At 48.1% G+C, this 14,509-nt stretch overlaps 1 protein-coding gene across 6 annotated transcripts in view; it reads right to left on the minus strand.

Moving 5' to 3' along the window:
* Positions 1–9,414: 9,414 nt before the first annotated feature.
* The window catches only part of RALY (RALY heterogeneous nuclear ribonucleoprotein), an 87,366-nt gene continuing 82,271 nt past the window's right edge, over positions 9,415–14,509 (minus strand). For 5 of the 6 annotated variants that reach the window (XM_019655285.1, XM_019655280.1, XM_019655286.1 and 2 more), the window contains 5 exons: positions 13,489–13,655; positions 12,660–12,773; positions 12,257–12,441; positions 10,998–11,046; positions 9,415–9,754 (listed from right to left, as the gene is read on the minus strand). In XM_019655285.1, the coding sequence (XP_019510830.1) occupies positions 11,002–11,046; positions 12,257–12,441; positions 12,660–12,773; positions 13,489–13,655 (511 nt within the window). In that variant the 3' untranslated portion in view covers positions 9,415–9,754; positions 10,998–11,001. The remainder of the gene's footprint in view (positions 9,755–10,997; positions 11,047–12,256; positions 12,442–12,659; positions 12,774–13,488; positions 13,656–14,509) is intronic. The other variant, XM_019655282.1, reaches the window with a different exon arrangement.

Raw genomic sequence — 14,509 nt, forward strand, 5'->3', positions numbered from 1 at the left:
GGAATCTTATAAATATAGCTTCAAAGTGTCTTGTAACTGGCATACTTAAGAGAAACCCTAGTTGTACACTATTGGCAAGTAAGAGATGTGGCATGTGCAGTACAGAGAACTCTTCTGAGAGTCTAAACCATGATACTAGACGTTTTTCTCTTTCCTCCCCACTTGTTCTGGGTTTGAAAAGGCCCACCACAAATGCTTTTCTATTTTCTGTATTAAAGTGTCTTGAATGTGACCATGAGAAACCAAGAGGTGATGCTGCCTGTGTGGTGCTTCTGGTGCCTCCAGTTCTTCTGAGAGGAATTGGCTGGAAGGGTATCTCCACTGAGCACGAGGGAAAGATCATCTTGTGTGTCTGTTGTGATCTGCCGCGCACACACTTGCCGAGAAGAGCATAACACTGCTCCTCACTTTCTTGTTGCAAGACTAATCCTAAGCGGCCCAGGAGCAGTCACTCAGCCCTGAATATCTTGACCGTGTTGTTTTTAATCACTGTGACCCTTAATTTTAAAGTACAAGCCAAGTGGAAGTCACCTTGGCTATGAAGTAATGAAGGGAGCAGAGCATTCCTTCCACCTAGTAGGTCCTGAGGGGGCCACACACTGGCTGAGCTGCCGCCACTGCCCTGATGAACTCAAGTGCTGTTTATAATGCCATCTTCCTTCTTTTGTATCTACGTCCACATGATTCCCAATGTCGGATGTTACTGCGTGAATAAAGCAAGGATCAGTGCCTCTTGTGTAATTAGTACTCCATTGCTTTTGTGTGTATGTATGTGTTTTGTTCTTTACTTGAGTGGAACTCCTTAGAAGACACGGGACTTGACAGTTTGACATTGGCACACAGGTGTGTTGGCAATTTCAACCCATTTTTAACTTCATTCTCAAAATAGTCTCTGAACTGTTTCAGACCATTCAAGATAGTCCAATTCAAGTATTGTTTAGTTAAAAACCTGATCGACTATACTGAACCCATTCAAAATGGTGGGTTGCCCTAGGTTACCCACAGTAGCATCAGCCTCTCTTCTCTACTGCCTCTAACCACAGCTCAGCTGAAAGGAGCCTTCCATGGAGTGACAGCAAACGCATTTGAGGGTTTCTGATCACAGTCAGTTGTGAGGAGGGGGCAACCAGGCCACTCTTCCTTCAGTCTTAGGAAACAATGTTGGGAAATATTCCTAATTATGCAAAGGGTTTCTATGGTAAAGAAACTAAAGAGCCTAGACAAACAGGTTCCATGACTGCCAGTCTAGTATGTGATGTGCATTTTCATGAGCACATAAACATGCAATTATCTCAAGTCTTTGGAAAATCCTCAACTCCATATCCACCCCAACTCCACCTACAGAAAAGCTTAAGCTTGTCCTAAGATATCTTCGCGGCACACCCCACTTCAGGGGTCCCTGCCCGCTGCATGTAAAATATCGCCCCACATATCAGCTCTGAGAACAGTTTTGTTCACTGATGTATCCCCAGGGCCAAGAGCAAGCAGTGCCTAGCAAGCTGTAGGTGTTCCAGTCTAACTTTTCTTTAAAAGGAGCATGGAGTAAGCTAACTTGTAGCTCCCTTTGCCCCCAAACATCTTGTAGGTTACATGTTTGGGGAAAATGCTGCACTGGACAGCTTGGAAGAAGCTCTGCAGTGCTTTGTGGAGCCCCACCTCTAACCTGGGCCTTCCCTATCCAGATGTTTTGCCCTGGCAATCCTAAGGTTTCACATTTGAACAGAACATTAGATTTGGCAGTGTGTTTTTATTAGATGTTGGGCTTTACAGGATGTATTTTTTTTCATTTAGAAGATGAACAGCTTGGAGTGACAATCTTCCTTCCTCTTCCTCATCTATAAAATGGGAAAATGCCTATCTCAAAGATGGTGAGATAGTGTATATAAAGAGTTTAATCTAGGCCTGCCCTGGCACATGGAACTATTTTCCTTGTTACATAGTTCCCTTAGGCTGAATTGTCAGGGTCAAAGGGCAACAGACTTTATGGCTGGTAGTACTTGTAAGCATATCCCTTTTCCCTAAGGGTGGCCCTGCCAAATATACAAATTTTGGAAACTATAAGTTCTCAGGACCCATAGTCATTTTTATGATGGTGGGTTTACTGACTTCCTAGTAAAGACTGCTCTTGGGATGGCTGCCTGTCTCACAGTAATCCTGATAAACTCTGCCACCCTTGGCAGTAGGCACATTAAACTCACTCAAGGATTTGCAAGAGGCATAGCGCATGGACCTTTGTCAAATTGATGGTGGTGCTCGAGAAAAGAAAGAACCAAACACCTGCTGAGTCCCCTGTGGCTGCCATTGCTCCTGTCCTTTCTAGCCTTCCCTGAGCTCTTTTAATGACTGCCCCTTGATTTAAGTCTGGTGTCTGTTTTATTAATACATTTGAAGCCACTGGAGGACCAGCTGTTCTAAGAGATAAGTATTAATGGGTATTCTTCATATTAAAACACATTTTAATGAGCATCTTGTGAAATTATATTCATCAGCTACAGATTTTCATGAGCTTTTAAATGAGCCAGAAACCAAATCAAAGCCAAAACATTACATGGGAAATTGGCCAAACTAATATACTGGGCAACAGCTTCAGTATCAACTACTTTGGCCTCAGCATTATGACTGCTTCATTTTTCAGTCCCAGTTATACCAGTGCACTATGACATAGGCCTCGTGTGTGACCCAGAACCTGGGCTGTTCTTAAGTAATCGTTTACATAAGTGGCTAGCACCATTCAAGTCTCTGCTTTGTGCTAGGCCGTTTTAGGTGCTCATTCATATATTAACTCATTGAATCTGCACAGCAACCCTTTGAGGTAGGTATACTATTATCCCCATTTTACAGATGAGGAAATGGAGACTCAAGGTGGGAGATTTCATGAAGAAAAACAGACTGGGGGCTGGATAGGGCAGGGTTCAACTGAGGGAGGGACTGCCCAGGTTTGCATCCTCCCTCCACCTCTTCCAAGTGACATGATCTTAGCCAAAGTCACCATTTCCTAATCTGTAACATGAGTATCTCCAACTCTGTGTGATTGTTGTGACGGTTAAATAAGATAATGCCATCTGTGTTAAAGAATTTAGCAGAGCACCCAGGAAATGAGAACATATATACAAGGTCTGACAATTAAGTTTGCGAACTCATCCTAGAAAAAGTGCTCCATACCTTATTGCTGAATATCACTATGGTCACCTTCGAAGTACTCCCCTTGGGAAGCTATGCACCGACACCAGCACCTAGTCTCACCCTTCAGAGCAATTTTGGAACTCTTTCTGGAATGGCCATCAGAGCTGTCGTCGTATTACCCTTGATGTCATCAAAATGTCTTCCTTTGAATATTTTCTTTATCTTTGCGTAAAGAAAGAAGTCATTGGGGGCCAGATCGTGAGTAGGGAGGGTGTTCCAATACAGTTATTTGCTTACTGGCTAAAAACTTCCTCACAGACAGTGCCTTGTGAGCTGGTGCATTGTAGTGATACAAGAGCCATGAATTTTTGGCAAAAAGTTCAGGTTGTCTAACTTTTTCACGTAGCCTTTCCAGCACTTCCAAATAGTAAACTTGCTTAACTGTTTGTCCAGGTGATACAAATTCTTAATGAATAATCCCTCTGATATCAAAAAAGGTTAGCAACATTGTTGCAACAAGTTCACAAACCTAATTGCCCGACCTTTGTACACATATATAGTATGTTATATCCCTCTTTCTATAGTCTAATGCTGCAGGGGTGGAATATAATTGAGAACACAAAAGTAGATGCTACATTGAATTATTTGCTTTTGCTCCATAATTATTTAGTTGACCAAGTCACATATTTCTTTTGAAAACCCTTATGGGCAAGGATGAGACAGTCTGGCTTTAGGCAGTTCCCAGAGAACTGGACATTGGGGTGTGCAGCGGGTAGAGACACTAAAGGTGAGGTTTGAAGGGTAAGGGGGCTTATTGTTAACAAGGGACTGGAGGGTGGGGAAGAAATGATGTCCAGGTCAGACAGTGAGAACGGGTAACCCTATCAGTTTCTGTTCTATGTACCCAGAAAAGCCAAATCCATGCACTTGCCGAAACAAGACTCGGCTACTGCAGCTTGGTGGAGGAGCACCCTAATCATCTGGGCTCCCATAGGAGGTGCAAGGAGGGGTATGTGTGGACTAGGAGCCCACTCACAGTCAGGAGGTGTCCGTTCATTCCTACAAGCAGGAGAGCCAGCTGGGCTTGCTCCACGGGCCTAGTGACTGGACCAACACACTGCTCTTGACTGCAATAACTCAGACATCAGAATGCCAACAAAAAGGCCTGCTTGCTACTATCTTTTGCCTCATTTTTATAGTAGTCTATTGACTTTGTCTTTGTAAGCTGTCTGAAATGCATTTTGGAACAAGGTGAGTATAAAAATAAGTAGGAAAAAAAGAGGAAACTATGGTCTGTTATTTTTAAGATAAAAATTACCTGAATCTGGATTAGGTAATGATAAGTGCTCTCATTTATTAAGTACTGTTATATAAGGATGTGCTCTTTTCTGGTTTTCGGGTGAGGAAGATGAGGCTCAGAGAGGTTAAGTGACTTGCCTAAGGTCACACAACCAAGTCTGGAAAGGAACTGAGTTCAACACAAAGTCTGTACTCTTAACCCAGTCTCCCTAAAGTACAGCAAGCTATGTAACATCTTTGAGTCTCAGTTTGTGTTCTATTGATATATAATAAATCACTCCAAAACTTAGTGGCTTATAACAATCATTTGATTATTATCCTTCCTGGTGCTGGCTTTGATGGGGGTCAGCAAAGAAGTTCTTACTCAGTTCTCACAGACAGTGGCTGGGCTAAAGTCATCTTGAAGGCTTCCTCACTCATGTCTGCCAGTTGATTCTGGCTGTCAGCTGGAACATGCACACATGGCCACTCCATGTGGCCTGGGCTTCACAGCGTGGTGGCTAGGTCCCAAGACAGAAGTGGATACTGTTAGTTTTTAAGAACAGGACTGAGAGACTGAGATAGCATCACCATCACTGTGTTATATTGATCAGAGTCCAGATAAATGGGAGAGGATATAGACACCACTCATTGATGAGGCCATGTTTTAGAACCTCTATATTTGTAAAATCTATAAAATGGGCACAATGAAGACATGTTTCTGTCAGTCCAAGCCTCCTTTCTTTCATCAAAAGAACTCGTATTTCCCTTTTGGGGATTCTTCCTGCTCCGCCTCCACCCTCAGGCCCTGGACTTTTCAATTTATAAAACTAAATTTCCTCCTTCTTAAGGAAGTTTGAGTTTATTTATAACTTGTAACCAAAAGTTTACACTACATCCACCTAAAGGGTGGTTGTGAAATTAAATAAGTGTAAAAAGTGCCTTTTACATAGCACATATTCAGGTTTACTATTGTTATGGGTTAATTTTATTATGAAGAATGTGGCCACAGGTGAAAGGATTTTGATTTACCCGAAGTTAATCAATGGCCCAAGTGGGATTCAAACCCAGGACACCTCTCAGAAGCTTTGGCCCTGCTCTAACGTCTGTATTTCTGTGGTATCAGCATAGTAGATAATGTCCTTATGGGACAGAACTTGACCTGGCCATTGTTGGCTAACACCTGACACATACCCACACTTCAATTCCTTACCAATAAAAAAAAAAAAAAAAAGACCAAACTATCATGTTACTATTTCCTAATAGTCTAAAAACTGTTCCAAATCCTCAAAGTGCTCCAATAGCTGCTACTAAATGTTCTGAAGCAACAAGTGAAATGAGGCCTGAGATAGATTAAAAACAAATTATGGGGTCGGCCAAGTGGCGTGTTGGTTAAGAGCTGGCTTGGGACGCAAGCTCTGAGCAGCAGGGCCCCAGTTCGGATCCCACGAGGACCAGTGACACTGCCCTCTACAGCTAAGATGGTGAACAACACCTCGACCTGGAGTTGGGCTGCCGTGAGTTGCCGGCGACAGCGTAGGCTGCAGCCCCTGCTACAGTGGGCTGCCATAAGCTACTGTGAGTGGCCGGCAGCCAATGTGAGCTGCCAAGAGCCACCGTGAGCGGCTGTTCAGAGGCCGGCGACCAATCTGCCTCACCTGGGAAGAGCGTAATGATAATACCAACATGGGCCAGTGAGCGAAGTCCTCCACAATTAGACTGAAGAACAAAACGACAGCAACTTGTCTGTTCCCCTCCCCCAATTCCCCAATAAAATCTTTAAAAAAACAAAAACAAATTATGGCCATATTTTTGAAGTTCTTCAAATTAAGCAGAATTTGGGCTTAGCCAGACTTGCTCTGGCCAATGATGGAACCTTACAAACATGACAGAAGCAGGAGCTTAAAGAGCATTTGCGTATCAGGGCTTCCGTCCTGCCTGCTAGATGCTGGGAACATGTGACTCAGTTGCCCAGCCAATCACTTGACAAGTGGGTGAGGTTATCTGGGACACATCAATCCCCAGCCGATCTGCCAGCTCACTTCAGCCACATGAGAGCCCAGATAAGAAGGCACAGTCCAAATTGCCAAGCCACAGAATCTGAAGTTAATAAATGTTTATGAAAGGTACTGTATTTCAGGGTGGTTGTTTTACAATTAATAACTGATATAAGGCCATACTATCCCTGATCTAGGTCAACCCCTCATAAAGATGAGAAAAATGAGACCTGGCAAGGAAAAAGACACCCAGGGGCACAAACCTTATTGCAGCAGTACAGCAGGGAAAGTTTTAGCACAATCCAGTAAAACCACTCACTGGCTGAGATATTCCTTCACGATGGCTGCTAGGATCATAAATGAGGTTTCAGATCTTGAAAACATTTTGGTTTTCAGTTGGACAGAAAAATGAAAACCATTGCGTAATGGAATGAGAGATGACTTTCCTGGCCCCAGACATGGGGAGGGCAGGCATATGTATGCAGGGTTTTCTGGATATGAACATCCCATTCAAGGGTCCAACTGTGAGCTTTCCTGGGGGCTGAAGTAGTTCAGGTGATTTTCTTGGGTGCCAGGATGGGGATCCCATTCTCACTGTCCAAGACATGTTCTGGTGCCAGGGTGGTTAGGCAGAGCCTCTGGGTTGGGGAGATGTTTCCTGCCCTGGAATTCCTTGCTCTTCTCAGGGCCCTTGAAGTCTGACATACTATGGAAGCCCATCGCCCCTGCTGCTCTCTACCTGTCCTCCCGGCTCTGAACAGTGCCTCAGCCAAGTATTACTGAGTAGTGAGTTTGTAGAGTCTGGAAATGTTATTACCGTGCAATGGGCACATAGCACTAAGCTCTGAAGACACAGGAACAGTGTCAGCCCTCAGTGTGGGGTTCATCAGGCTCCAAAACCCCTTTAGACTTTACCCAACCTCCAGTTCAGGGTAGTGGTTCATCACCTTGTATAAGTGGGGACACGAACACCTACCTGCCTACTTATGCAAGCAGTTCTGCTAGAGCTGGGCTCTGGCCTTCTGGAAAGCAAAGACTGTCGGTTTAAGAATTGAAGGAGTGTGTTCCACTGAGGGCTCTTCAGGGGGCATAGGCCACTCCCTGTGGACCAAGTACCTTCCTCAGGACACCATCTTCATCTCTTCAGACTGAAGTCTTTTGTTTTTACCAAGCTGGGCCAGGGCCCAGCCCAGTTCCAAGGGGCTATTTTTTATCCCAGGTCTGAATCTCAGACTAAAGGCCTCAGCCTCCATCCTTTCTCCCCTTGCTTTCCTGCAGACATGTGGGGCTGTGATCCCACTGGGCAGCTGAAGCCCCCAAGAGGCAGAAATATTGCTTCAAATCATATTAAGAGGCAATGGCCAAGCAGGGATGGGGGCATTTGGCTCAGCTGTGAGTCCAGAACTCTGGCTGCCTTGCTGCTGGCTAGTCAGGCTCCTTGCATAGCTTGGAAACGCAGAGCCACACTAGGGCTTCAGACAGCTGGCCTGCCAATGGCAGGGAGGAGGGCTGCCTGGGAAGGGAAACACGAGACAATAAAGCCATCCCTGGAGGTTACCATACTCAGGGGAGCCTGAGCATCATCCCAAGCCCAGCCTCCATCCTCCACCAAAACCTGGAGCCAAAAGCCCAGGGGGAGGTTTGGTGGAGGCTACGTGTAGAACTGTTGGTTTGAAACTGGGGATTTTCAATAAGGATTCCAGCATGTCTGCAGACTTCGAGGACACGTAAGGATGGAGGAAAAGATCCCAAACCCCTTTCTGATGATGGAACTGAATTTCCTGTGTTGAGGAAGGCTGCCCAGAGGGGAGAATGAACAATTCTTGAAGAGGAGCAGGCTGGTCAGGGAGACTTCTCAGAGCTGGTGACACTACAACAACAGCTTAATGATAAGTGACTACTTCCCAGGTGGAGAAAGTAGCATCAAGAGCATGTGCCGGGCTTGCAGCGAACTATGTCTGTGGGTGCCTAGCCATCCACAGCCCCACACCAATAAGACCAGCCACAGTAACCACACCTGTACACCCAGTTCACTGGGCCAGAGAAGGTACTTGTAACTTAGGAGTGACTTAAAAAAAATCTGCTGTGGCAGCTGATTCTCTCTTGGGAACTTGAATGTGGAGAAATTGGTCCATTTGTGGTGGGGAATAAAAGACGGGAGTGGGGGATGGTAAGGTTAGGACAGAAGTGGAAGTTTGAAGGAACCTGGCCAATTAGAGAACAAAGCAAATGTCTAGACAGGTGGCCCCAGACAGGTGCAGAGAGGCCACATACATTCTGATGTCAACCTCCTGCTGCGTGAGGTTAACTGGAGTGGGGCTCTATTCTTTGCTGCCTATGAGGATAAAGGACTTGTTCTGCATGGCTGCAGTGTAAGGTTTGTGTTGGGGGGCAGGAAAGACAGGTGTAACAGAAGAACAGGGGAGGCCAGGGCAGGCAGGATCAAAACCCCAGAAGCTGGTTTTTCCTGACGGTGAAAAGTCAGTCAGAAAAGGGTTTTATGCAGGGAAGGTGCACAACTCAGAAATGACACTGTCATGGCCGGTGGGAAACTGTGCAGGAAAAGCTGGAGACTGGGAGGCTGTTGAGACAAGGAAGGCTGAGTGAAAAAAGTGTTCTAAACCAGGACAGAAAAGAGGGAAAAAACAGCAGGTTCCAGAATCATGTTAGAGTTGGGAAAGCCCAGATTTGGAAGCTGAGGACCTACAACTGCCTGACCAAGTAGGTCACAATCACTGGGCACTTCAGCCACCAAGGTGCTCTCATGAACACTGACACATCTAACCTTCCTCCAACAACCCCACTGGACCATCTCTACCCCCATTTTAGCTGCGGAAATTAAGATTTTGTGTGTGTGTGTGTGTGTGTGAGTGAAATCAGTATAGGCACCCCAGACAATGGTCCCTGGAAGGTAAGCATGAAGGAGGGAACAGAAGCAGCAGCAGCAGATCTGCTTTCTGGTTGGGCTGGAGGGCCAGCATACCTTCATGAAAAAAAAAACCATCCCATCTCAGAGCAAGTTGGGATCCAATCTCTTTATTGTCAGGGTCCCCTCCCTGTGGCCCCCCCTCTCCAAACCTATAGAAAAACCCCAAGCTTGGGAATGTCCTGGGGAGGGGAGGCAGAGTGTGGGGAAACCTCGGTGCTCTGCCCTCTGGCCTGGGCAGTGACAGCAGGGAGGGTACATAAGGAGGGGAGGCCGAGAACTCCACCTGCAGAGGATGTGGGATGCGTGGGGTGCCTGCTGCCAACTCTCCTCTGGGACCTGCTGGGGTGGCATCCAGGGGTAGGTGCCCAGCCTGAGGTCTGGTACAGCGCACGCCCTTGTCCTGCCGGTAGCCATCACTCCTGTCAGGCTGAGAAAGAGACAAAGGAGAGACTAAGGCTGAGAGGAAAAGTCCCCTGTGGCTCTTGATAACGGGTTGGGAAGAAGACAGGACAGAACAGTGTTTGCTATTTGCAGATGCACATGCCTGCCCTCTGGCTCTGGCCTCACAATTTTCTGGTCATGTACTGTTGGCCAAATCTCTCCCTCTCTCTGAGCCTCCATTTCCTATCTGAGCCCCCGTACTTCACCTGCAAACTGGTTTAACAAGGTAAAGCTTAGTATTCCTGGTAAAACAAACCAAGAAGCTCCAAAAGTAAAGACTGCATATGCAGAATTTCCTACACTTAACTGTATGGGAAGCCCCTGCCGGTAGAGCATCTCACAGCATGAATGTGTCATGTGAAAAGACACCTCTGTTTGAGGCTTTCCTCCACCCAAGCCTTTCTTAATCTGAACATGGCCCCCAAAGGAATGGGGCAGAGTTGGCAGAGCTGGTGTGGCCTGGCTTTCTTCAGGGTGGGGCAGAGCAGGGGGGTGAACACTGGCCAGAATGGGCTTTGAGGCCACACATACCACAAATCTAGGCTCCACCAAATACCATCTTGGGATCTTGTGCAATATGTGGTACCTCCCTGCCTCCTTCAGTGCCTGTTTCCACATCTGTTACATCAGCATACTCACAATCTGTGGGGCAGCGCCTGGCACACTGGGAATTTCCTGCCAACAGGATCAAGTCCCAGTCCCTAAGCCTGGCACAATCTCACTCTCTGATGATGAGCAATTCCGTCTCCTTGGTATGCAGAGCTGGGACTGCAGCCACAGGAGGCTCCTGGGCCTTTCCCAAGGACTGCCAAAGCTCTGTGCCTCTGCAAAGGGTGTTGTTTCCTCACATGCTTCTCCCTCAATCCTGAACAGGTTCAGCTACACCTCACCTCTTCCACCACACACCTTTTTGACCCCCTAGTTCTCTAGCCCATCATCCTGCTCATACTGGGTCATAATGGTTTGTCTTCCTCCACCAGACTCAGAGCCCCTCAAGAGTGGAGATGGGCATCACGGCTCAGTGTGCCGAGGGAGCTCCTGCTCGGAGGGCTTGGCTAGTCCATCCATAGCTCCTGCTCCCATAGCCCAAGCCCCCACCACAAAAGGGCATGGCAAGATGCCTGGGGACAAAGGGGCCATCACTGCTGGGCACAGCACTATCCTGCCAAATCCATTTCATGACATGCCCTCCACTTCACTTCACCCACTGCCCATCAGGACCCCCATACCTGCTTACTGCAAGGCCCCTTCCTCCGCATCTGTGTCTTGGCTGTGCTCCTGATAGGGAGGAGGCAACAAGAGACCACACATCACTCACTGTAAGCTCCAAGTCCTGCCCTGAGGCCAAGAGCACATTTGGAGACCACACTCAAAAAGCGGGAGGGACAGCCAAGGGGAATGACTGAGGCCAGTCTAAACAAGGCTGGCTTGGGGTTCCAACAGGGTGGTCTCAGGGAGAAGGGACTATTCAAGGAAGTTCTGGGCACGACAGGAGGCATGTGTCTGCATAGAAAGACCTTCTCAGACTAGAGCGGGCTAAAAGCCCAGCAGACTGGTTGGTGAGCTCTCTATCTTTGGGGGCATCTAAGCCTTTATAAAGACGACTACGCCCAAAAGAGTAAGTTGAAGCATCAGCTGGGCATGAGGAGGACCGCTTAAGTGTCGTGGCCATGAGCCCATCTGTCCTCATACCAGAACCCAGCAGTGATAAAAAGGAGAAAGTTCCAGACACAGTGAAGAAGTCTGGGCTCCAATCCTGGCTTGAGCCTTATCAGTTATATGGTCCTAAGCAAGCTACTGAATTCCTCTGAGCCTCAGTTTCCTCATGGGGTAAAATGTGGGAAAAGTAACACTTTGCACAGTGCAGGGCTGTTGTTAAGGTTGAATGAAGTTAGAAAGGGTAGACTCCAGGGCCTGGTGCTCAGTGAATGTCTGCTAGATAAGCGAGTAGTAAGCATACAACAGATAACTTAGAGACTCAGAATCTGGTCTACCTTCCCACTTAATACAAGCTTCTTGCCAAATGGCTTCCCAGCCCCACTGTGAATAATTCCAGTAACAGACAGGAAGCTCGTTACCTCACGACACAATCTGTTTCATGCTCAGGCGACAATGGCTTTTAGAAAATCCTGACATGGAATAATGGATACCTACTTTCCTGTGGCTTCCCCAGGCAATCCCAGTCCTGCTCCCTGAAACTCTGCAGACGATGTGTGCTCCCTGAGCCCCTGACTCTTCCCTTCTCCAACCCATGTGGAAAACCAGGTCTAGAACAGGCCCTGGGCTCAGAAGAGGTCTGTCTCAGCCCTCATGGAACTTCTGACTGGTGGCAGAAACAGGCAGCTACTCCCTGCTCATTTCCCCTCTTCCTTACAGGACTAGAACCCCTGGGAAGAAGGAACCAGCTCAGGGATTCATCCTTCCTCTGCTACCCTCCTGTGACTAGGAGTGCAAAGCCCGGTCCCAGCCCCTCCGCCTGTGCCCTCACCAGCTCTTCCTCGCTGTGTGTCAGCAGCCCTTCCTCATCGCCGTCATCTCGAGCCTGTGCTTCTCCCTGGGGCGTGCCTGCCTCAGAAGCTGTGTCCTCTTGGGGGGCTGGTGGCCGGCTGCTACCACCACTACTGCCGCCGCCGCCGCCACTGCCACTGCCACTGTCACCCTTCTTCTTGCCATCTGAAGGGGAAGCAGTGGGGAAGAGGGGAACAAAACTCAGCCTGGTGCAGCTGCCCCGGGCAACATCTTAGCGGAAGTTAGGTCTCAGAACAGTGGCCCCAAGTGGGATTAGAGGCCACAGGCCCTCTGTGCCCCAGGTACTGTCCTCCCCACACTTTGCCCCGGGCTGCTCGTTATTGGAACTGGGCAAGGACCGTTAAGGACCGTTGGAAGCTGACCTGGGTTGGCTTTCTGCTCCTCGGCAATCTGTTCCAAGCGGCCCAGCAGGGCGTCGATGTTAGACTTGATCTGCGTCAGCTCTGTCTTGATGGTCTGCAGTTCACTGCTCTTTACTGGGAGTGGAGGGAGTACAGGGCTGTCACCTGGAGGCTGGGAGCTCAATACTAACATAAGACCCTAGCCCCATTCTGTCAAGTAGGAAGACAGGCCAGTGGCAGAAACTGTCCTTGTCCAGGGCTTTTTTCTGGCCAGGGAAAAGGCAGAGCTGCCTGTGGCTTCCCCTGAAACTTTCTAAAAGCCATTGCTACAGTGACCAGCCCCACCCTTCTGAACATGGATCTTTCCCCCGACCTCTCAATGCTGAAAGGGACTGGGGCTGGATAAGAATGCAGGTGTGTGGTGTGCACCTATGTGTGCACCTGCACAAGCATGTGTCTTTGCTTGTGATACAGGGTGGTATGTCTGTCTTTCAAGGTGTGTAAATGTGGGTGTCATATATCAGATTTCCTGGGTGCCTGACCACAGTGTGTGCACACCAGAGTGAATATGGAGTAGCGGGCTTGTATAGACCTGTCCTTACTAGAAGATGACACCATTTCCTCACTGGGCTCCATGTCACAGCACTGGATTCTGTGCCCAACCCAAGCCCCTCCTCAAATGTCAGCCTTTTCCTCTTAGAAATGCACAAAAATACTCACTTGGTTGTATTAGAGCTGCAGAACTGTGGGAGATTTGTTCCTTTATCTATTTTCCAATGTAAAAAAATGTAATTCTATTATTTTGCTAATGACAAAATAAAATTATCTAGGAAGAAGATAAGTCACTCACATTTGATCTTGGCTGAGCTGGTGGTGATGGCTGTGGAGCGGGCAAAGAGCTTGACAGGTATGGTGGTTTTGACACGTCGGACCAAAGGGACTGTGACCCGGGGTCGCTTCACAGGGACAGCCCTGGGCACTGGAACGGGTGACAGGCGTCCCCGATAGTCGAAGAGCCTGTGAGGGCAAATGGGCCAGAGGCTGCAGCATGGCTTGTGGCGACCAGGGGTTACTGCAACTCTAGATCAACATGTGTATGGCTGGTGAAGGGCTGGCCTGCATTACACACCTCGCTTGCTCCTAACAAGCCCTGGAGGTGAAGAGGAAGGGCTTTCAGGACCCTAAGAGCTATTGGGATCCTCACTACATCCATCTTTCCTACCAGCTAGGCTGGGTAAGGGCAGATGAGATGGCAGGTGGTAATAGTTATAGCCCCATTTCAACAGGGGTAAACTGAGACCAGCTCCAGAAAGGAGCCTTCCCTAGATCACCATGACACCCAGGCCTACTCTATTACCTGACTTCTCTTCTGCTCAGTCAACTGCCACCCCAACCTCTGGTCAGAGTTTGCAAATCTCCCTAAAGCAGCACAAATTCCCACCCGGGAACAGAGAGGTGTGGAACTAGAGAGCCAATCCCTAAGCTGCCTGAGCCTGTTTTCCCATCTGCCTAATGAGGATGGCTATCCCAAATTCTGTGTCCTCCTCCCATGCCAAGGCTGCTGTGAGGGTAGATCATGAAAAAACTTGGTTAAAAACACATGGCAGGTGGTGTGATCAATGAAAGGCCAGGGTACTGAGACCCTCAACTCAAGGACCTATGACCTCAGAAACATGAGGCTGAAGTCCAAGACCATTTTCTCCTCCTGGGCCCCCTTAGTTACCCCACCCTTCTTACTCTATTTCAGAGATGGAGGGCAGGAGGCCTAGTGGAGTATCAAGGTTGGGCAGCTCAATCAGATCCCCGGGCTCCCAGATGGTATGCTGCCCTGCAACGCCATCACCCAGCCCTCTCCAGGAGGGCTTCTTTTC

This window comes from Hipposideros armiger, unplaced genomic scaffold, assembly GCF_001890085.2.
Source record: "Hipposideros armiger isolate ML-2016 unplaced genomic scaffold, ASM189008v1 scaffold_238, whole genome shotgun sequence".
Classification (NCBI taxonomy): Eukaryota; Metazoa; Chordata; class Mammalia; order Chiroptera; family Hipposideridae; genus Hipposideros; species Hipposideros armiger.